This window comes from Quercus robur, chromosome 5 (assembly GCF_932294415.1).
Source record: "Quercus robur chromosome 5, dhQueRobu3.1, whole genome shotgun sequence".
Lineage (NCBI taxonomy): Eukaryota > Viridiplantae > Streptophyta > Magnoliopsida > Fagales > Fagaceae > Quercus > Quercus robur.
Genome location: NC_065538.1, coordinates 23636793 through 23660332, shown reverse-complemented (window position 1 = coordinate 23660332; position 23540 = coordinate 23636793). Strand labels below are relative to the sequence as shown.

At 34.2% G+C, this 23540-nt stretch overlaps 1 protein-coding gene across 2 annotated transcripts; it reads right to left on the bottom strand.

Moving 5' to 3' along the window:
* Positions 1 to 15800: 15800 nt before the first annotated feature.
* On the bottom strand, positions 15801 to 22092 carry LOC126725554 (uncharacterized). Of its 2 annotated transcripts, none has more exons than XM_050430334.1 (5): positions 21831 to 22092; positions 19960 to 21013; positions 18075 to 18973; positions 17585 to 17641; positions 15801 to 16219 (listed from the first exon to the last, which is right to left on the bottom strand). In XM_050430334.1, exons 2-5 carry the CDS (start codon positions 20933 to 20935, stop codon positions 15974 to 15976), a joined length of 2178 nt encoding a protein of 725 aa, XP_050286291.1. In that variant the 5' UTR covers positions 20936 to 21013; positions 21831 to 22092; the 3' UTR covers positions 15801 to 15973. The 2 variants fall into 2 exon arrangements, with proteins under 2 accessions (XP_050286291.1, XP_050286292.1); XM_050430335.1 differs by having other exon boundaries at positions 19960 to 20979.
* Positions 22093 to 23540: the final 1448 nt, after the last annotated feature.

Below are 23540 nucleotides of genomic sequence, written 5' to 3'. Positions count from 1 at the left end.
TCCTTTCATAGCCCTCCGTGAGTGGAGTGGCCATCATTTTTATTCCCACTCACTCACATATTCCCATATCTCCTAGAATCCCAAGGGATCCTCATGAATTCAGAAGATTCTCTTGGAACTTGTTCCGGACGCCGAATAGTGCTTGGGAGTGGATTCCTTTCAGAATTATGAGCTCTCGGTTACCAACCTCTTAGGAATTGCATACAGACCTCCTTTGCGATCAGTTCAGACCCCCTCCTTCTAAAGAATGCCTCGAGAAGGTTCGCACCAATTCTCAGTACTCGGTCAATGATCAGGCCCGATGTGATGAAGCCCGAAGGGTACCCCTTTATTGTGTATTGGGCCCACACTACCCAATGGGCCTAGGGCTTCGTGTTGGGCTTTGCCTCGGCAATCAGTTTGGTTCACTAGGCCCAGTTCACCCACAGTTTCCCCTAGAAAATTTTTTTGGGCCCTGTCACTAAAAACAGCCATGAACTTCTCCAAAGAAACAATACAATAACACAACTACAAGAATAATCACCACAACCAAAGCCATTGCATATATTAAGCACAAAATACATTAAAAAAACCCAAACTGACATCATCAACAACAACCTATCCTGTTTATAAAAAACGACAACCTATCCACTCCTCCCTTTTGTGTTGAAATGACTGGGTAAATCCCAAGGAATTTTCTTTTTTGCTCAACGGAGAAAAGACAAGATTTCTATATGATGCTCTTGCTCTGTCAACCTTTTTCGTTTTATGAGATCAGTGAAATTGTCTTTTGCTTTAGCGAAACTGTCCCGTCTTCAATTCTTCAAAAGATCTTCAAGGCAGCTCATGTCCAACATCTTCAATAATTGAAAGAAAAAAAAATTAATCAATATATTTTCAAATCATTCTCAAATTACAATTAAAACAAATTCCATAATATATCAATTATATTTGGAGGACATCCATTTTAACCAATAAAAAAGACATTAATCTCCATAGATCTTGGAAATTTAAGGCCGAGTATTCTCGTCCTTAATGTAGATAGCAGTTCCATCAGGGTGGGAATCATGAACGTAGGGACTTTTTTTTTTTTTTTTTGATAGAAGAACGTGGGACTTAACTCATGAGCCCTTAGAGAGAGAAAATTGTGTTTTTAAAGTATGTTGTCCAAATGAATGTCCAAGAGCATTCATAGGCAAAAACATACCCTTGAGAAGAGAAATACTTGTTAGGAGTGAATATACCAATTCCATGAGTCACGCCTTCTTCCAAAATACCGTTTTAATTAATAAATCTCTACAAAAACAAATCACAGGTCTGTGAAACAGAAAATACTTAGGTAGTTTCGAAGTATAGTGAAATGGTGGTCTCACCTCTCACATTTATGATAGACCCTATTATGAATTTAATAAGTGGATGCTATCATAATTGTGAGATAAGGGAGTACCATTCACCGTAATTCGGAAGTACCTAAGAATTACTCCTGTGAAACAATACCATCAATCAAATGGGAAGTTATTGCACATGCAATAGTGCGATTGCCCATCACAATTGTACTCTAACAAATTATACAAAATTCCCAATATAGGAAAGTCCTTTTATTAATTAAGAGAAAAACTTAGATACAGTACCTTAGGTTCCCTATTTAAAATTTTGACATCAGTCCAATTTAACATCTCAAGCAAACGGCATTAAAACTATTTTTTTTTTTTCCCTTCTTCCATCTTTTTCCAGTACATACTACAGACGGCTTCTCTTCCAAATCCAAAACCTTTCTCCCTCATTTTCTTAGTAACCAAACAGGAAAGATCAAAAAATAAAATGAGTTTGAAGAAAAGGAAAATAATCAAAGAAGCTACTTGAAGAAAAGAAAAATAATGGGGAAGAGCTAAAAAAGAGGGTACCGTTCGACAAGAATGTTGCCCATAGAGTTGGAGATAAGTAACGCCAGCAACATTTCTTTTTGTTTTGCTTTTTACTTCTGCCTTTGGTTCTTTCTTTGAGTCCGGTTTTCTTGGAAAATCTTTCTCTTCCAAACCACCCATGACCCTTCTCTTCGAAACCCCAAACCCAAAAAAAAAATAAAAAAAATAAGAAGAATATCTCATATCTCTCTCTCAGTGTGTGTGTGTGTGTGTTTCCTTTCTTCTTTTCTGATCTATGATTCTTTCTTTCCTGATCTACGGTTCTTTCTGATCTATGATTCTTTCTTTCTCTCCCAGTGTGTGTGTATCTGTTTCCTTTCTTCTTTTCTGATCTATGATTCTTTCTTTATCTCTCGGTGTGTGTATCTGCTTCCTTTCTTATCTGCTTCCTTTCTTCTTTTCTAATCTATGATTCTCTCTCTCTCTCTCTCTCTCTCTCTCTCTCTCTCTCTCTCTCTCTCTCTCTCTCTCTCTCTCTCTCTCTCTCTCTCTCTCTCTCTCTCTCTCTCTCTCTCTCTCTCTATGGACAAAATAATGAAAGAGGCTGTGACAATGGCTTTGTTGATGTTAAGAGTGTGGAAGTTTTGGGTATAGCTAAAATGGGTCCCTTTTTTGGTTTGAAACCCAGTAGATTTGGCTTTTATTTTTTGATCTTTCCTGTTTGGTTACTGAGAAAATGAGGGAGAAAGGTTTTAAGTTTGGAAGAGAAGTCGTCTGTAGTATAGGAAAAAGAAGGAAGAAAGGAAAAAAAAAAAAAAGTTTTAACGATGTTTGCTTGAGATGTTAAATTGGATAGATGTCAATTTTAAGTAGGGAACCTAAGGTATTGTATCTAAGTTTTGCCCATTAATTAAAAGCTATTTGAAATTATGATCAACGAACACTAATTTCCCAAAACGAAAGCCATGTATCTTCAACTGAGATCCTCAATTACATTACGGATGGGAAAATTTTGAAAACAACAATAGGAAGTCCAAAATCCCTTAATTTGTGCCAAATAACCCGTTAACAAAACACTAACTTAAAATTAATCCAAAATTTCCTTTGAACATGCCCAATCAATTGGTCCAAACTAGTTATTAGGGACTTAAACTCCATTGTAAAAGTGTACAATTCTCAATTTCAAAACAGTCTGGCTCCCTTCCCATTCTCTCCCATTTGATCTCTCAATATTTCTCTATCACTAGATATTTCTCTCTCACTCTCTCTCAGTTGCCTTTCTCTTTTTCAGTTTTTCTACAACTTGTCATTTTCTGGAGCTTTCTTAGCTCTCTTTGCCCACCTCTTCCACTCGCCAAGCCTTCAAACCCAGCTTATTGAATAGAAGATCCATCTCCCACACAATCTTATCCTCCTATGCGACAACACAATTGGAGCTCTTTTCGAATGCAACATTAATTTCTTCCTCAAAAAAACCCCACCTCTTATAACTTATAAGCATTGACCTTCCTCCTCCATGTGGGTTTACTCACTGCCTTCATTGCAGTAACAGCGTGAACAAAACTGATCTTCAAAGAACTGAATCATATGTCCTTTACTAAATGGGTATGTGCTCAATTATGTTATATTAATTACTTATTCTTCTCATTATTATTCAATGTGGTACTTAATTCACAGGTGTACACCGTACAATCTCCTTCTCACGTATGACTCTCTGCCTCTTTGTGGGCTTCAAGATCTCTTCGCGGGTCCTAAACAAGTCCTACTCACTCCCTTTTACCTAATAGGCTTTTTCCTTCACTAGTGCATCATGTTTCAGCCTCCATGTATCAATCCCGCTCGTCTTTTATTCCCCATGGAAATCTCGCACATCATCATTGTCTAGACCATTGGAAATAATACTTCTTTGTTGGACCTTTTTCCAACATCGTTTGTGAAGTCTTTATGGGTTTGCCTGGTGCAATATGTCGTCCCTGTTCCAACTGAGACAAAAGGGCTCCAAGTGCACACACTCGTTCCCACTCTAATTGAGAAATGAACCTTGACCCATAACACCATAGGCTCTGATACCACTTGTTAGGGAGATAAACACCTTAGGGAGACTCCTTCAGTAGTTAATACAACATATAAAAACACACTTGTTGTATGTGCTCAATTATATTATATTAACCACTCATCCTTCTCATCATTAGTCAATGTGGAACTTCATTCAAACATGAACACCCAACACCTCCACCATCTCTTTCAATTTATGTGATTCAGCCACTCTACCTTTCTCATAGAAGATTGGCATTTGGTGTCACATGAGAAATTGAGAATGTCAAGATCACAATCGATAGTTGCCTAATCAATGATTCAACCCAATGTTATTGATTCCATTTCGTTCTGGCTGGAACGGCTAGAATATCTCCTACTGGCATACAATTCAGTACAGTAATACCATCCATTCCACCTCGAGTCAAATTCCAGCCATTTCGGCAAATTTTGGTCAATTTCAACCGGTACCAAATTTGGTTTTTTTTTAAAAAAAAAAAAAAAAAAAAAAAGACTTGACCTCAAGTTGAATGAAACCCATCCAGCTCAGGTTGCCACCATGTCACTTGTCTTTGTTTGCTTGAATAAATTCAGCCTTCTTCTTCTTCTCCTCCTCCTCTCTGTTTTGTATCCACTGGTCTTTTGTCTGATGTCCTTTAAAGTTTAAAGTCTTATTAGATTGATTTCAAACTTCAACTTTCCATTTTGCTTTGCTGTCCTCTAAGAGAAATTATTAGCCACAATGGAGGACCATGTGGATGTGCTGATGTGGTCCTCCCAACTAATGGTGATCTGCCATTTGGACAACTAGCTGATGTTAGCATTAACCACATCATAAATACAAACTTAACTCTAGTTTGGATTAATTTAACCAATAAATTTCAAATTTCAAAACTTGCTCATCTCAAAATTAACTCCCTCTCTCTCTCCCTCCTCTGTTTATCTCCCAAAACACAAACTTACAAAATCCTCTCTCTCATAGATTGAAACCCAAGAAGTATGTCTACGAAACAACGGAGTTAAAAACACCGTAACCTTCACCGTTGTGAGGTATCGTTCGATGAGACCAATCTATCGATAGGTTTTGCTATCTAATTGGTAGTGAGGATTTTAGGGGAGAGATGGGTTTCAAGTTCTTTGTCGAAAATCTGAGAGTTTGAGATGGCACCAATGCCCACTTCGATCTTAAAAATGATTGCCACAATGAGACAAAGGTAAAATGCAAAAATTTTCTTTTTTATTGTCAAGATTTTTTATTCGTTAGCGTAGGGTGTGGGTTTGAGCGCTCCTTCTGTTGGACGAAAGGTCTTAAGCCCAACTAGCCCAATACAATGAATTTTAGAGAGTGGGCTTAAGAACTAGGTGTTAGTTTGAACCGCAATGACTGAACATGGTTAGGTGTGGACAGACCAATAAGGAAATGGGTTCGAGCATGAAATGTTGTCCCCGGGTGTTTCGTCCAAGGAGCTTGGTATTCTTCTTCTTTCACTTTCAGTACTAGGTTACCGTCGTTTTCAAGACCATGCAGACTGCTGCAGTTTTCTCCTTTTTCTCTCTTCCTACCCCTTTTCCGCGATCCCCTATTCTTGGAGGGTCTCTCTCATTATATATTTCTTTCCAGTCGATCTTGACCCTCCATCTGTTGATTGTGTAGGCCATTACTCGAGTGCTCGTCCCATCAGCCACCTTCTCAAACCCTTTATGAGTTGCGGCAACCAAGGCCGCACTATTCAGGAGTCCTTTCATCATTAATGCGGCTAGGACGTTAGTTGGGCGCATTAAATGCGGAGGTGACAACTTTTCCTTGAACTGCTCCTACACTATACCCCCGTGTGCGTCCTACTGTACTCATTCTTTTTTCTGGAAATGCTCTGGGAGGCTGCCTTTGATGGCGTGCCGTTCTTTCCTATTGGATTCTGGAATGCCGAGGATAGAATTGTCCTCAGCAACATCTCTAGGCCATTTGGATTTTCATGGTATGTCCTCGGACATTTTTCTCTCCTTGGCGCGGGCCTTGGGCCCAGCACAAAGTGGGCTAGGGTTGCCAAGTTCTCTGGCCCCACAGTTAGCTTTTTTTTATAAATTATTTAAATGTTGCCTTTGATTTGATTTGATTTGATTTTTTTTTTTTTTCAGACTTCCAGGAGCTAAAGAAGCAAACTCACTAGAAACTTTAATGTGAAGTATGAAATTGGACTTGTTGGTACAATTGTTATTCAAATAGTTGTCTTTCTTTGAAGATTGAAAACATGAATTCAATGTGAAATAGGTTGATGGGTATCACTGAAATAGAACCCATATGTTGTGAATTTCGAACACTAAAATCGAACCTGCATGTTGTGAACTCATATGTATGTCGCTATTCTTAGCCTTAGTTATGAAAATTAGCTTGTAACCCCATGCATATGCATAGATACACTTAAAGATATGCAATAAGATGCCCAATATAATATTAATATATATATAATTTAAATATTATTGATAGTCATTTTTATATTTTGTTAACTCTTTAAAAAATTTTGTAAGGATATAATTAGGTATAAAATGTAAATTGTCCATTTTTTTTTAATTATTGTGAAGCACCTTTTTTTTATTTTTTATTCTAGACTCTTTGGTTTTTGTACTTAATAACTCACTTGGATGAATATTTATGATGTGGTCCCATATTTGATTCTAAAATTAAGAAATAAAAATTTTTAAGAATAAATAATTTAGGACACATAGCGCAAAATTAGAGCTCTAATTTGAAATTTTAATTTGAGTTTCTCTCAGGTATACCTATTATTGGATATATAGATGGTGGTGTTGGTGCACTAGTTCAAGAGTGCGTAGGAGAAGTGTTTGTTGCTTTGTTTAAGAGAGGGGGTCATTTGGCTGGAACAAAATCTTTACAGGTTTCTAGGTTGCTTTGCACTGTTTGGTAGAGTAGAAATGTTGGTATCAGATATTTAGATGGTGAATCTGAAGATGCTAGATTAGTGAATGCTTCTGCAAATTGGGAAAATTACTTCGCTGAGGCAGGATTAGTTTAGGATGATATTTTCTCTCATGTATTGTGAAAAACTTGTAACTATGTAACTCTTGAGCTTGTAAGATTTTCTTATCCAAAGGAGGAGCTTGAGCATCAGTTATTTTTTTATTTGACCTTAGAAACGGTCTTTTTTCTGGTTTTACAAGCTCGTGATTATTATTAGAATTGAAGTGAGTAACCTTCCACTCACTATTTGTTACTGTAAACTTGATACTAGCTTCACAACTAGTCCTAGTTTGTAATTTTTTGAACTTCTTATCATCCAAATGGTCACTATCTCAGGGAAATCCTTCTTTTGAACACATGTACTCTTGTTGTCTTTTACCATCTTTTGAATATCTAAGTTTTTTTTTTTTCGAACACTAAACCCAATTCGTATGGCATAATCATTGTACAATTTATATGCTTCATTCTCATTGTGTACCACCATTCCAAGCAAATTTTCAATATCTTGAAGGTCTTCATCATTGACTCTAATATCTATGATTAAAAAACACCATTGTGATTATAAAACACCACAAAATATGTTTCTACGGGAACTCAATTCAAAAGCATATTAAAAAACAAGAGTGATGAGAATGATATGTGTATAAACTATTAAGCCATAAGAAATAGTTCATTTTTTTACTATTCACATTTTTTAATTTTATTAAATAGTTAAAGGAAACACCACACACACACACACACACACACACAAGGGAGAGAGAATGAGTTTCAACACAAAGACACATCATAAACTTATAAAAAAAAAAAATTATCCTCTTTACATCTATAAACTAGATAGGAAGAAAACAACACATAATTTTTTTTTATTAGTATTATCTCATATTGGACTTTTATGAAATACATAGAAGGTACCAATTAATAAACTAGATAGAATGAAAATAGAGCAAGAAAAATATACATTGAAGAGTGAAATGAGTTTTTGTTAAATACCTTGATCAGTCATGGTTAGCTGCAATGGTGGTGTTTGGACAACCACCTCAAATATATGTGTACTAATTTTAGCAATTTTGTTCTATAAAAGTACATTTTGTTTCCTTTAAACAATATCATTGATTCTTTTTAAGAGTAATGCTATACTCACAAACTTTGTTACAACATTTTACAAACTGTTTTGAAAGCAAATTCTTATTGGTTTGCACATGGGCCCACCACTCACATAATTTTTTTACTTACTAGTAACCACTTATCACATCAATAATTTATAAAAAAGTTTGTAACTTTAGTATTTTCCTCATTTTAGTGACTATAAAAAAAATTTATAGATCTAAAATCAAAATCAAAATATACAAGCCAAAAAAAAAAGAAAAAGTTCAACAACAAAAATTACTAATAGTAAAACTAAAAATAAATAAATAAATAAATAAGCTCAATTAACCAATTTTATTTAAAATAAATAACCCTACCCTTTAAAAAATTCTAAACAAAAACAATTCTGTTCTTATCCACACACACACACACACACACAAATTCTCAGCAGCTAAGTAGTAGCAGATTCAAAAGTTGAAACTGCCGCACACAGCCAACAGTAAAGCCGTCCCCCCTAACTCAAAGTTCTAGCTCCATCCTTGTTTGATAATGATAAATTATATTTGTGAAACTTAGTTCAAGACTATCAAAACTATAAAAGATGACAGTGAGAAGGATTTGTATTGCAAGAAGATTGAAAAATCTATTGCTTTCTGAAAAAATAATTTAGATTCAAAAGAGGGAATTGTTATTGGCGGAAAACCCAATTAAAGGAGGGAATGAAACTATTCTATTATAATGAAATACAAACGTGTGGGGTTTGGTTTGCTTTGGTGGTTTGGGTTAAAGTGGCTGGTGGCTTACTTTGGTTTTGGTTTTAAGAGGTAAGTTGGTTAGATTAATCCAAACTAGAGTTAAGTTTGTATTTATTATGTGGTTAAAGCTGACAACAGCTAGTTGTCCAAATGGCAGATCACCATTGGCTAGGAGGATCATGTCAGCACATCCATGTGGTCCTCCGTTGTGGCTAATAATTTCTTGCCCTCTAGTACTAGGAGAAATTATAGAGTCCTCTGATGGATCACGTCACTTGTCCACTATTCCACTAAAAAACTTCCACTTATTTAAAATTACTGAGTCAGTAATTAATTTCTGTTTAAAATTTTTTTCTAACTAACAATTTTAAACAGGTGAAAGTTTTTTAGTAGAATGATGGACCACATCACTTGTCCACCATGTACATCTTATAATTTCTCTAGTACTACAGCCCACGTCAAAGTCCAAAGAAGTGTTAGAATTACCAGGGCCCACGTGAAAGTCCAAAGCTCAATACTTTTTTTTTTTTTTTTTAATTTTCCTAGGACATGTCAAAGTTTATTTACCTCAGAAAAAAAATAAAAAAAGCAAATACATGTTAGTGTTGATTTATTTATTCTAAAAAAAAAGTATTATTATTATCATTATTACTATTATTTGGGTTTGACTTCCATATATTAATTAAAATATGAACCAATAATCTTAAGTCTCTTAATAAATTATATAGGTTTTGACTAATAATATAAATATATATATATATATAAATAAAATAAAATAAAATAGCGGTAACTCCGAAACGGTATACCGATATACTCCGTTTTAATAGACAAACTGAAATAGGCATTGAAACAATATTCATAATATTGATTCAAACCACTTAAGTCAACTCTCCATTTTGAAATGACATTATCTCGAAAATTTTAAGAAAAACCTGGGGCGTTAGTTAGGAAAGCATATGGTTTAGGCCTTTAGAGGAGCACAAATAATTTAGGGTAAGGTCGTGAACTTTGAACTGAAAACTTGATTTTTATTCTTCCATTGCAACCTATCCCATTCCATTCAAATTGTCATGGAATTAGTCAACTAAAAACCCTAACAAACTTCTCATCCACACTGATACAATGTGAAAGCCACAAGAAGTAGAACATGTCTACTTCAAGAAAATGACTTCAAATTCATTAGGATTCCTAGAATCCACCGGGACTTTATTTTAACTTTTAAATAATAATTTATAACAAAGATAAAAATTACTAAAAACAGCAAAAACAAGCATTTCAAGACCTAAACGAAGGAGTTTTCCTAAAAAGTAACGTCAATTAACACCTAAGGTGCTAAATTTTGCTTCCAATATTGTTTGTCTTTGCATCACCAAATTTCATGAAATTTCATCACTGTCACTCCAGTTATTACTAATAGTATGTGACCAATGCTTAAGCATGGGAATGGTCAATTGTAGTGATGCTATTGGTCAATTCTTTTTTCTTTTTTGGTTTATTATACGGAGGATACCATTAGATAAAACAATGGAAAAAAGAAGAAGAGAATATTGAATTTTATTATATAAGTGATTATGTTGGTTTATATATGTATATATATGTTTATTATATGGAGGATAGCATTAGATAAAAAAAAAAATGAATAAAAAAAGAAGAAGAGAATATTGCATTTTATTATTTAATTGACGCTAATGGTCATTTTTTTTTTGGTTTATCATACGGAGGATAGCATTAGATAAAACAATAAAAAAGAAGAAGAGAATATTGCATTTTATTATTTAAAATATATAAAGGGACATTATTATATATTTATTGTTTAACAAACCTAAAAAAACCTATTCACCAACTTAAACATCTCAAGGTCGATTGAGCATCTTTTGCACGAAATCACAAATTCTTCATAACCATAAGGTTTAAGGTTCATCATGATTCCAATGTCCCATTCCACTTTTTTTGGAAAACTTGAAAGTTTGGACTTTGATACATGGAAGTTCTAGTAGCACGTAGTCAAAGTGTTCTTCGACATTTTAGAAGTCTAAGCTTCCTATGTTCATCATTCAACACTTCCAAAAGCTTACCTATGCCTTTAGGATTTGATTCAGAAAGTAAAATGACTTCATGAATATATGTAGCAATCAAATCACCACATAAAACAGCTTCTTTAATCAATTTTTTGCCTTCAACGATTTCTTGATTCAAGAAGTATTTGTATGCTCCCATTATGAGTAGTGCATGTTGATTTTTTGCTTCATAACATGAAAATATCAAATTTTTTGTTTTGTCATCTAGTAGGACTGGGTGACTAAAATACGGAGCTGGCACCCAAATTAAAAATAAAAATAAAATGGACACTCGGCTCAAGATTAAACTACAATTAGAAACTAATTAGAATAATTTTCTTTCAACTAATATTTATATTAGTTTTGTTGATAAGATTCATTGAGAAAAAAGAAAAATAATTAGCATTGTGTTTGTAGCTTAGAGAGAGAGAGAGAGAGAGAGAGAGAGTTGGCATTAGTCCAAACCACAAGTAGTTTAGTGAAATTTACCCTTAAAAAAATAAAAGAAAAATGTTTTATATCTTATATCATTTATTGAGTCTTGCATTTTGTCAAGGAATAATAGTCTCTAAAGTCATAGATTACTCATAGATGTATAAGTTAGATGTCGAGGAATAGTAGTCTTTAAAGTTATAGACTCATAAATGCATAAGTTAGATAAAAGAAAGTTGATCAAGCTAACAAGAAATAATAATTACATACGTACCTAAATGTCTAATAGTGTACTGCTGAAGTTATTGTAAGTGAATAAAACATTATATAATTTGTCAAAAGTAATTGGTATGATCTTTGCTTCCTTCTATTCTATCATCTAGTAAGCTAAAATAACATGCCCTTTGCCATCCGCATAAAAGACATGTCATGTACATAAAAAAGAGTAATGCCAAGGAGGTGGCAAATTGGAATTTGTGTAGTTAAGAATGTTTAAGTGAATGAGGTAGTCATTCGGTTTTTGTGTTAGTATTATAATAGTCACTTGGCAAAAAAAAAAGAAAAAAAAGAATTGCTCTTGGTGTAAAATTATATGATTAGATATATGATTGTGTTTTTTTATGGTTCATTTATGTTGGACTCCTCGTCTTTTGCATTGAATGACTCACTTGGAACGAATATTTAAAAACTTAAATGAGGCACGTGGTGCAAAATTAGACTCTAATTAAAATCATATTTGGATTCTAATTGTAACAATTTTGCAAGATGGAATTTAAGATAGAATTGAACAGTATAAGAATGAACCTTAAAAGAGCAAAATGTTTAGCAGATTTATTTTTTAAGATGTCTATGAATGTTTTACTAGTGTAACTTTCATAGAATTTGTGAGAAGATTTAAACAATTTTTTGTTTCTTTTTCTTCTTCTTTGATTGCAAGTTAGGATTACTATTTCAAAAATTCCTAACGACTAAATGGGAAATATCAATTAAACAAAAATTTAAACATTAGGATTCCATTTCCTAATATATCCTCAATTATCTTCCATGCAACCTTACTCCCTTCTCTTGAACAATGTACCTCATCCCTTGTGCTAGCTTCAAAGTTCTGAACATCAAACTTAAATATTACGTATGTGTCACCAAAACACAATTAATTAATACTAACTTAAATATTACGTATGAACTATTGGCACAATGACTTACGAAAAAAAAATATATGCCACCAAAACACAATCAATTAATACTTTTTGCATTACAATTTGCTCATGATGAGAACTTTGAGAGAATCACCAAGGGAGCTCTTGATGGTCCTTAGTTTGCATCACTCTATTTAACAATATTGCATAACTTAGAGATCTTTTGTTTGCTGTAATTTCAGTTGGCTCAAAAGAAAAGCAAATGAGTTAGCTCATGCATTGGCAACCCTTTTTCCTTAAACCATGTGATGATGTAACATGTAGTTCTTTAGTTATAGTCACCATTTGTAGTAAATGTTAGAGAAAATGAGGAATATCAAATTAGAACGTGAAATAAAAATATTTTCATTAGATTTTATAAAAGTGCTATTTATTTCGCATACAGACTCGCCTACAAATTTTAGGAGTTGCATATAACAACATGTGTAAAAAGAAAGTGAGTTGAACTACAATAGTTCCACCAGAGCAAGGATAGCAACAATAGAAACAGAGACAAACTTTGATCAAATTATAGATTGATACAGTACACAAGTTATAGTTGCACTCATGCATATATTGAAAGGCTAATTAAGCTCATACAATTAAGTGGTTCTTAAGTAAATAAAACTTTAGAGACATTTGGCACTGCAGTCAAACTTAAGTAAAAAATGTTCAAAAGTAGCACAACTATAAGCCAAAATAGAGTAATATGAAACTGAATTGGCAGCCATGAAGCTACTAAGAGAGAGGTGTTTGCCATAAAGGGGACTAATTAATAGGTTTAAGAATTCACAAGGTTGACATTGGATATTCTTCCCATGTGCCAAATATTGTTTTCAGTAAAATCTACAAAAGGTAGAGGAGGAGGCCTACTATTCAAAGGATGTCACACCAAATGAGTTGAAAGCCACCTTCGTGCAAGATTGATATTTGCAAGAGAAGTCACTCACCAAGCAAGGACTAGAGGATTCCAAAAAATGTTAACATTGACTCAATGTAGCTGCACACACACAAACCCATCACTATATCAATTATGAGAATCAAAACTAAATGGAAAAATTACACAGAAAGATGAACCTTGGTGAGGATGTTTATCCAAAAGATCCATCCACGCTTTTGAATCTTCAATCTCTATTGGTGATCGAAAGTTTCGCAGCTTAAAAAAAAAAAAAAAAAACCTCAGAGTGGTAGTTTTATGGTGGGTCATTTTGTAACATGATGGGCATCTGTGTGAAGAAAAAACCTCAGAAGTTGTATGGTTGGTAAAAAAAATTCTCTCCGATCTCTTTTTTTTAGATTATGTAATAAGGGTAATGAATATAAGAGAGAGAGAGAAAGAGAGAGAGAGAGAGAGAGACAACCTGACCATAGAGAGATGGGTTTGTGCGTGTTTATATACATGCTTCACAATTGTATTATCATGAAGCAAGTCCGATGGATTTAAATTGGTACTACTGATTCCCAAAGCATAAGTATTTTAAAGACATGTTAGTCAACCAGCTGAAGCTCATCCTCCCAAACTTAATTTCTGATACCTAGAGCGCTTTTGTCCCAAGGAGATTAATTACAGAAAACATTTTAGTTGCATATGAAACTTTGCATATCATGAAAAAGAAGAGGTGGGGCAAGATAGGTCAGGTAGCTATTAAATTGGATATGAGCAAAGCTTATGATAGGGTTGAATGGGGTTATTTGCAAAGAATGAAGGAGAAAATGGGGTTTCATGCAAAATGGGTGCAATTGATAATGGTATGCATAAAAACTACTCATTTTTCTGTTTTAGTTAATGGCAATCCTACAGGTTATATCTTGCCTTCAAGAGGACTGAGACAAGGTGACCCTTTGTCACCTTCTCTCTTTCTGTTTTGTGTTGAAGGGCTTATTGCGTTGCTTAGAAAGGCAGAAACAGATGGAATTATAAGAAGAGTGGCAGCTAGCAAAGGTGGTCCTTGTATTTCTCATCTCCTATTTGTCTATGACAGTTTATTATTTTGTCATGCCTTAGTAGAGGAGTGCCAACAGGTCAATTCTTTGCTTAATTTATATGAGGCCGCTTCAGGACAAAAGATTGATACTGATAAAACTTCTCTTTTCATTAGCAACAACACTAGATTAGAGACTCAAGAATCAATTAAATAGGCATTGGGTGCAGAGATAGTCCCAAAATATGAGAAGTATTTAGGGTTGCCTAGTATAGTGGAGCATAACAAAAAAGTAGCTTTTGCTCCAGTCATTGAAAGAGTCTGGAGTAAACTAAAGGGATGGAAGAAAAAGATGATGTCTCAAGCTGGAAGAGAAATTTGGAGTAAACTAAAGGGATGGAAGAAAAAGATGATGTCTCAAGCTGGAAGAGAATTTTTTATTAAAGCTGTGGCACAAGCCATCCCCACATATGCTATGGGATGTTTTTTGCTACCGAAAGGTTTGCTTAAAGATCTTGAAGGGTCGATGAGCAGATTTTGGTGGGATCAGAAGATGCAAGAAAGGAAAGTACATTGGTTAAGTTGGTCTAAACTTTGTATGCCCAAGTCAATGGGAGGAATTGGGTTTCGGGATCTTCATTCCTTCAACTTAGCCATGTTAGCCAAACAAGGATGGAGGCTTCTGAAAAACACACACTCCTTGTTCTATTGAGTCTACAAATCAAAGTACTTTCCCAATACATCTTTCTTAGATGCTCTATCACCAAATTCAGGGAGTTTTGCATGGAAAAGAATAGTGGCAGCCGTACTTATAAGGCAAGGCTTATAAGGCAAGAGTAGAAGGCGTCTCTCTCTGATGTGGGATTGAGCAAATTTGTGCGGGTGGGAGCAAGGGTCGACCCTGCCCATCCCAAAGTGAACAATACCTAATTGGAGATCGAGACGAAAGTCCTCCCACAATCACAATTAGTATGTTACAAAATAATAATTTTTATTTAGGTGTTATCATTTTATATTTGATTACTATTATACCAATACAATTTATTCATTTTGTTATTATAATTATTTATTCTGTTATTGTTTATCAGATAAAATATATATTCTATAAGTTTAAGATAAAACCGTGCAACACACGGCCTTTAACTAGTTGACATTGTATTTGGTATAACATTTACATTTTTAATTAATTAGTTATTTTTTTATTACTAATATTTATTACAATTTTCACACATTGTCCTTTAATTTTGTCTAAATAATATCCTACTCGGCCAATGCATCTAGTACATTGTCAATGGAGCCAAGTTAGAGCAGAAAGAGAATTACCTAATTGCTGCAAGGTGATAAGTTATGCGGCATCCCAGTTATTTTCGACCCTTATTGGTGAGAACTGGGAACTAGCATATATGATTTGAAATGAAATCTGAACCAAGCAACATGCTCTTTGCAATATAGTTGCCATCTTGGAAGTAATAAAAACTATGTGAACCCGTTAAAGGAATTAAACTATTAAGCTCCAAATTCAAATTGAGCCCCTTTTGAGGAATCAAAATCCTTTTAATTTCTTGAGGAATATTATATCACTGGGTATGGTATTCTGTCAATCAATCAGAAGGGTATAAAATTTCTATTTTCTACACCCACAGCACCCTTTAATATTCAAAAATCAATGAAAGAATGAGAATATCTCAGTGTTATTTGGTTTTCATGCAATTGACGAGAACCTCCACAAATCTCTTGTACATGTGCCGCTTTAGGTACATTCTCTCTACCTTCTTTCGTCCTTCCATTCCCATTTGCTCCCTTGCCAATGGGTTTTTAAGCAAAAACCAAAGATTTTGAGCGAGGATATGAGTTCCTGGACGCCCCAGAGGATGAAGAAGACCTGTTACATTGTGATCAACAATCTCTCTTGTCCCACCAGCATCTGTTCCAAGCACCTGTTCCACAAAATGAAATGAAAATATTGTCAGGATCTGTTTGTTGCACTCATAAACCTATGCAGCATGGTACAGCTTTTCTTCAAACTCCATGTTCCCAAGATCCAATCCATGATTTTGATTTCGTCTAATGTAATTTTTATCTTATATGTCAAAGCATCTAATGCATCTTAATGTTCATTATTACCATAATTGAATCATAATTCACCACTAATTAGAACTTGCTATAATCACTGGGAGATCAAGACAACAGTGAAATCAAACTAAAAGATAGAGCGGTTAAAATTATCCAAAAAGGCAATGCGGTCTCAATTACGTAGACAGGACTTGCCAAAGGAAATTTTCTTTGTGTCATTGTTGAGTTTGTGCAAATGCAAATGCACAAACTCAAACACAATGCTAGCACACCCAAAAAAAAAAAAAAAAAATATCTTGCAAAATCAGAGGACATCAATAACTTAAGAAAGACAATGTCAACACTAACTTCTTAAGTTATCAATAAACATGCAACATGGCAAGAGATGGGCTTAAGCAAACATTGGAAATAGCCTCAAAGCAAGAGATGCTGCATTTGATTATGAGTTGTCCAAATTACATTAAACTTTGTGTCTTGTGTGGATGCTTTTAATGTCTTGTTTGCTGTGAATGTGCTTCCACTAGCTTCAAATTCCAACACCTATAGGCAAGACAGCTTGATGGTAAAACCCCGGTGACTCTTATAAGCATTGGATAAAATTAGGCTCCTATTCTTGGCACATGACACTTGATAGATGTTAAAGGCTTCTATTTAGGGGGGACTATAGCTAATGTGGTGGTAGAGACACACAGAAGGAAAGGAGAGATTGTTCATTGTTGGAATATCCACGTGTAAGTGTAACTATTAAATTCTACATCACATGGTAGTAAAAATAATCAGTTACTGATATAACATTGTTAGATCCAAACCCATAGATGAAGCTTTTGGGTTATGGTAGTGTCATGACGCATTACATGAAGCCCTCACCTGGGGACTGCTCAAGGTGTTATCACCCCTAACAAATTCAAAGAAATTAAGTAATTTAATAGTTTGATCGATGTAGTAAAAGGCGTGCTTCACCTATCATTACAAAAAGTGTATGTTCAGGACTAAAAAAATAACTTCAACTCTTATGAATAATAATGCCAAATCTTAATGGAGTTTGGGCTCTGTGATCAGAGGTATCAAGCCACCAGCATAAGAAGTATGGAGGCCAGGATCACACAATATTAAACTGGTGTGCTTTAACATATTTAAGTTCTTTAAGCAAAGATAAACTAGCAGGACAAGGTGAAAAAATCATATGCAACGCCAATAAAGAAGAAAGAAAATCTAGTTGGTTGTCATACCGGAAGTCCAAAGGCCATTGCTTCAATTGTCACTCTCCCAAATGTTTCTCCCAGTCCCTGTACACAATTTTACATTGTGAAATTCGTTTAACGTACAATAATGAAAATAATAAGAAGCATAAATTAAGAAAGTTATTTTGAATTTGTTGAGAATTAAATTTCATATAAAAAGCAAGAAGTAAGATATTATATATTTTCAAAGATCAATACCACGTAAAATTTCTCAGCACGTACATTGTAAGTGTAACACACTAACAAACACCTAACTAGAGCCACCTTCATAACACTTTTGGATAACGAATGGAGCTGTATGCAAGGATTCTTTGTAGGCAGGGGATATATCCCCAAACTTGAAAATTTTTAAAGTACACAGAAAAATTAATCAAAACATAAGAACAAGCACAAAACCAAAGCCATCCATAAATACATACAGAACCATGAGCACTTTTTTATTGACTTGAATCACTAAAAGACCATGTAAATAGTTCACCTGGGAGTTTATGACATAAACATCTGCAGCAGAATAGAGTGAGGCTACACGTGTAGTTGCTGGAGTCCACAACACTGACTTCGACACATTTGAATGCAGGGATAAAAATTTTAGAAGTCCTTTGACATAAGGCACCTTGTTGCTCTTAGATCCCACAGAACCAACAAGAATTTTAAGCGACTGTTCTGGTTTTTCCCCATTATCAGACAACATTGTTCTTCCTTGATTGACATAAAAGTTCACAGCATCTGTGTCATTAACAGATGTAAAGAGACTACGTAACCGCAAGGTTTTCCCATTGGGTATTTTCAACTTGACAAAAGAGCCACTTAAAGTAGGTGATTTGTTGGTCTTGGCATTTTCAACTTGTAACAGAGCTCTTAAATGGTGTTTTCTAGCCAAGGTAGATTGGTCTTGGCCAATATCCATTGGATTTTTTATTTGAGGATCATCATCCAAAGGTTCTTGTTCAACCATCAAGCGTGCTGACTCAAGAAGTAAGAGCTGGCCTTTTCCAGGGTTTATACTACTCAGGGACATTACAAGCATATCATTATCTGTTAATCCCATCTCCTTTCTAATTGAATCCCGCAACAACTGCCTTTTCTGTTGCATTTTTTCAGTAGTGAAAGATGGCGTATTAAGTGAACTAAAAATGCCAGCTACAAATGCTAGTTCATCATTAACAGAAAGCGGAACAACTGCAGGCTGAGATCTCAGCTTAATGTTTTCTTCTTCACACCAATTTAGCCATTGTCTAGACTGTGATTCAGATAGAAAAATCAGCATTTTCACTCGGTTAAGGACAACCTTTGCCCGATCAAAGTACTCTCGCCGGTTTTCCATTATCCACCAACCAACTTGACTGCCACCAGCTGGAAAATGAGCAATATATTGGTCTGAAACAAAAAACAATTAAATAAATATAAATTGTAAAGTTGTTTGTTATTTAAGGTAATACCACAGCATACATTCAAAAGAAGCCAATACTTCTTCAAACAACTCATTCACACTAAAGACTAAACAAATTAGTATTAGTTGTTACTCAACAGCCACAGTACCAAAGAGGTACGTAGAGAGTCGCTCATAACTCATATAAGTAAATATTCTCATTTTGTTGATTTTAATTAGTGTACGCACAATCAATTATGGTTGATGAGAATTATAAGAAGCAACCATTACTCCTAGAAGAAGAAAACTCCACCGTTAGAGAAGCCTGTTAATACTTTATTGAAGAACTTCAACCAGATGATTGCCATTACAGCATGTGATAAAGAAATCCACTGTTACTTTTGCAACAAACATTAGTTTTCTGATCCACAACTTCTAAACTCTTTTTTTTTTTTCATCAACAGATTGTATGTCATAGCTGAGACATAAAGATGATATGACCTTTGATATGTGAAGAAAACTACATGACTTTAACTCTTCTTTTGTATCCTTATTTGATATCAGAGTGGTATCATTATGTGACCAGGGTCATATTTAGATGTCATAGAATGTAGCAATGGTTTTTAACATATTACAGGTATGACAATTGTTTTTAAAGCTAAAATTGCGAAGAGTAATGCATGTCAATAGCTGAACAGAAGTAGTTAACATACTTAAGTATAAAGCAACTTATAAGCACTTCAAAGCTACAGAAGAGTATTGAAAACACAGAATACAGAAGACACTTTATGTTGGATTGTAACATACCATAACATGTATAGAGGAAGTTAAGAAATAAAAAATGCTGGTGATAAAAAAATTATATGAACAGAGGTGTAATTGATTATTCAAATCATGCAATTTTTACTCAACTTTAAATTTTTTCATATCAGCATAAGTAACAAATGTAAAACTTATCAAATTATATTAATAAATGCTGCCAAATAGTTCCTACCAATCCATGATGCACAGACTGCTGATCCAGCAATGACAAGATCTGCCTTCATGGCAGTTTTGAAGCTGAGGTCAGCTCTGTCCTCAAGCACCTTGATTCCTCTCCTATCAAGTTCTGGCATCAACCCACCTCTTTTGCTAAGAACTACAGCAGAAACTGTAGCTCCACAGCTTAAAAGCTCTGTTGCCAATTCCATCATTGAAATTGGAGCCCCTGTCATTGAAAGCTCATGGAATATCAACACAAATCTCCTAGACCAAACAAGACGTGCAAAGTCTCCCTTCCTGTCACAGGTTCCAGAACGCTTCTCAGGACTCCATTCCAAAATTCTATCCTCTGTCAAGCCAAATGGACCAACAAGCAACCCATAAGAAGCATTTTTATTTGGAATTTCTGGTTCTAGTTCCTCTTTGTCAATGTGTTCAACCCCTAATGCTGTCTTCTGCTTACCACGCGATCTACGTCGTGTTCTTCTACTTCTCTTCCTTGATTTTAATTTCCTATTTGATGAAACAACATTCTCTTTTTTAACCAAAACTACACCCATCCCTTTATCCTCTTGAGCCTCACTTTTGATAGTCCCATTATTGACTGCAAATACATCATCTTTTGCAATCAAATCCCTTCGGGGATTCAGCTCAGTATCTGGATTTCCATTACTTTCCTTATTTTTAAACCCCAAAAACTCCTCCTTGTTATCACCGTGAGCCCACCGGGACTGAACATAAAATCCCAAGTAAGCCCAAAGAGTAATCAATAGCAACCAATACACCAACCGGTTGCTTCTAAACCACTGCATTCTACCTCCAACACTTCTACCTTCTCTTCGTGGAGTTCGACTCGAGTTCAGTCTTCGAAATGTAGGAGAATTCCGAGGAGTTGACTTTCCTGACAGAGTTGGCTTAAAAGTGCCACCTGACTTAAATGATGACTGCCTTAAATCCCCTCTGGTACTGCTTTCCTCCATTGGTTTCATCAACTATATTACATCACCAAAAATATTGCTTTGAAGATCCGATTCTACATAGCGCAAGAAAACAGAACTTTCATTCCCCTGTTCAATATCATGATAATAATGGTGTTAAAAAATAAATAATAATAAATAAAGAGTTGGTTTATCGTTTTTGTTTCTCTATATAAGCCAAATAGCATTGCTGGATTATGTTTCTTTCTTTCTTTCCTTCTTACGATTGAATAATTTAAACATAAAAACGTGAAAATTTTCAGTTCTATAATTTTCTTGCAGTTTCTCAGCCACCAAACAGAGCCTAAAATCACCAAGAGTAGCATTAAATGTGGACCATTGGAATGTAACTGTTCACTTGGCCACTCAGAAAACGAAAGAAAACGAAACCTCCATTAATTTGAGTGCACTTTAGTCCAGAATTATTAATTATGATGATTAACGATTATCATAACAGTAATAACAATAATTACAAAAAATAGAAATTTCAGGTTTCCTTTCATTTCCTACATTTTCTCAGCCACCAAACAGAGCCCAAAGACAAAGGAAAAAAAAAAAAACTTACCGTCAGTTAATCAATACACGTAACGGAAATTCTTTTTATATAACTAAAAGAATCAATTTCTTTCTATTTTCTCTCCACTTTCTCCGCAACCAAACACGGTACACAGATAAACACCGATTCTCAAGTACTCTTAACTATTTACAGAAATAGTAGTCGCAATCCAAGAATTGAATCTTTACACTATAAATTGAATGCGAAGCTTGAAATCAACGATTTTGATTTTCTTTGAAAAAGTTAGAATTCTTCGTATTCTGAGTTAGGAAATGCGGTGTTGAAGCTGAGAGAGCTTTACAAAAGAAAGAAAAGTTAAAAAAAAAAAAAAAGAAGGAAAAGCTTGCTTACATGGATCTGTTTCACACTGTGAAGCTTGTAGTTCAAGATCTGAGCCAAAAGTTCTCGAAGCTTCTAGAATGTGCTGCTTTGAGCTTATTATAGCAGACATAGAGAGAGAAAGTTAGTTGGGAATTGCTCTGAGCTTTGTTGTATTGTTATAGAGCAAGATTTTTAGAGAGAGAAAGTTTTAGAGAGAGAGAGAGAGAGAGAGAGAATGTTGAAGAGAGAGCAACTGTGATAGTTGCAGAGTTACAGAGAGAGAGAGAGAGAGTCTGAGATTTCAACGAGAATTAGAAATGATCGCACGTGCGAGTTGACTCGTGTGTGCGGGTTTTAGAACTGGAGAAGGAATAATTAATAGTATACAAACGCTGAACTATCAAATTATATGAGTCCTTTTATTTCTGTTTGATCAGAAATTAGGTTCGTTTGATTTTTATAGAGATTATTGATTGAGATTTGAGATCAAAATTCAGGACTGATGATCAAGAGGAATTGATCACCAATTGTATTTTACAATTCCCCCCCTATTTAGATAGATAGTTATGAAATCCATGTTCCTTAATTTTGGGGTTATTTGTATTTTTGTAATATATATGCCCAAACTTCAAAACTGCCTCAATGTCATCTCTTAATTATTGAATAAGAGAACATTATTCAATTTTGAAGGATAAAAAAATATTATAATTATAATATATAATATTTTTTTTATAATTTAATTATTATAACAAGTGGAGGTGGGGGGATTGAACCATGTTTCTTTTCAAAGAGAAGACCTCACAAAATAACTAAGCTATAAGGCTTTTGAACTCTTGACTACATGATAAATATTTCATAAAATTATGATTGTGTGGATTTTATATTCCTGATGAAAGTCACACAGACTTATAAAATAGTGTTACATATTTTCAATCACACAAGACATCATGCTATTAATTAATAAGAGTATTCTACCCAAAAAAATTAATTTAATAAGAGTTGTTTAAGAGAAGTAAGATTCCAATTCTCATATTTCTTATTTGTTACGACATTTGAATTATTAAAAAAAAAAAAAAATTCAAGCCACTCAACTAAGAGTTGTGTTTTGGCAAAAAAAAAAAAAAAAAAAAAAAACCTTAAGAGTTGTTTTGTTTTGCATGATAACCCATGGCTCATGGTGGTAATTACTAATTATGTTATTTTCTTTTCCTTTTATTTTTTGATAATTTAATAATTAAGGAAAAAAAGATTCTATCTTTAAACTTTTTTGTTAAAAATATTAAGAATATTAATTGAGTTACAAGTCTCTTGTTATAATACTTACAGCTTTTGGCAAAGTATTTTGTACTCAATTCATTTAAGTTTGATGCATGTCTTATATATATATATATATATATATATATATATAGATTTATTTATTAAGAGTAAGCTCCACCTGTACACTGATTTAGTCTAAAGCTTTTAGAGTTCTATGATGTCAACTCAACCACCACCACTAGGACCATCACAATTTGATAAGTTTTATTAGCCATATATTTTGGATCAAGGATGTGGTGGGGGTGGGGCCCACATTATGGATCAACAATTTTTTAAAGGAGTTAATGGAGACATGGAGGAATTTTTTTTTCCAAATAACATTAAATTTCAAAAAAATTAATTAGTTGTCATATTTCAAAACAATGTTGTAAACTAACATCTCGAGTGTCTAAAACTCGAGTTCCAAGATTAAACTCTAGTTTT

Coding starts and splice junctions, on each gene's coding strand:
- LOC126725554 (XM_050430334.1), bottom strand. CDS start 20,935: ATGAAACCAATGGAGGAAAGCAGTACCAGAGGGGATTTAAGGCAGTCA. Junction 18,974..19,959: donor AGTCTGTGCATCATGGATTG/GTAGGAACTATT, acceptor TTTTTGTTTCAG/ACCAATATATTGCTCATTTT. Junction 16,220..17,584: donor CAATGGCCTTTGGACTTCCG/GTATGACAACCA, acceptor TTTGTGGAACAG/GTGCTTGGAACAGATGCTGG.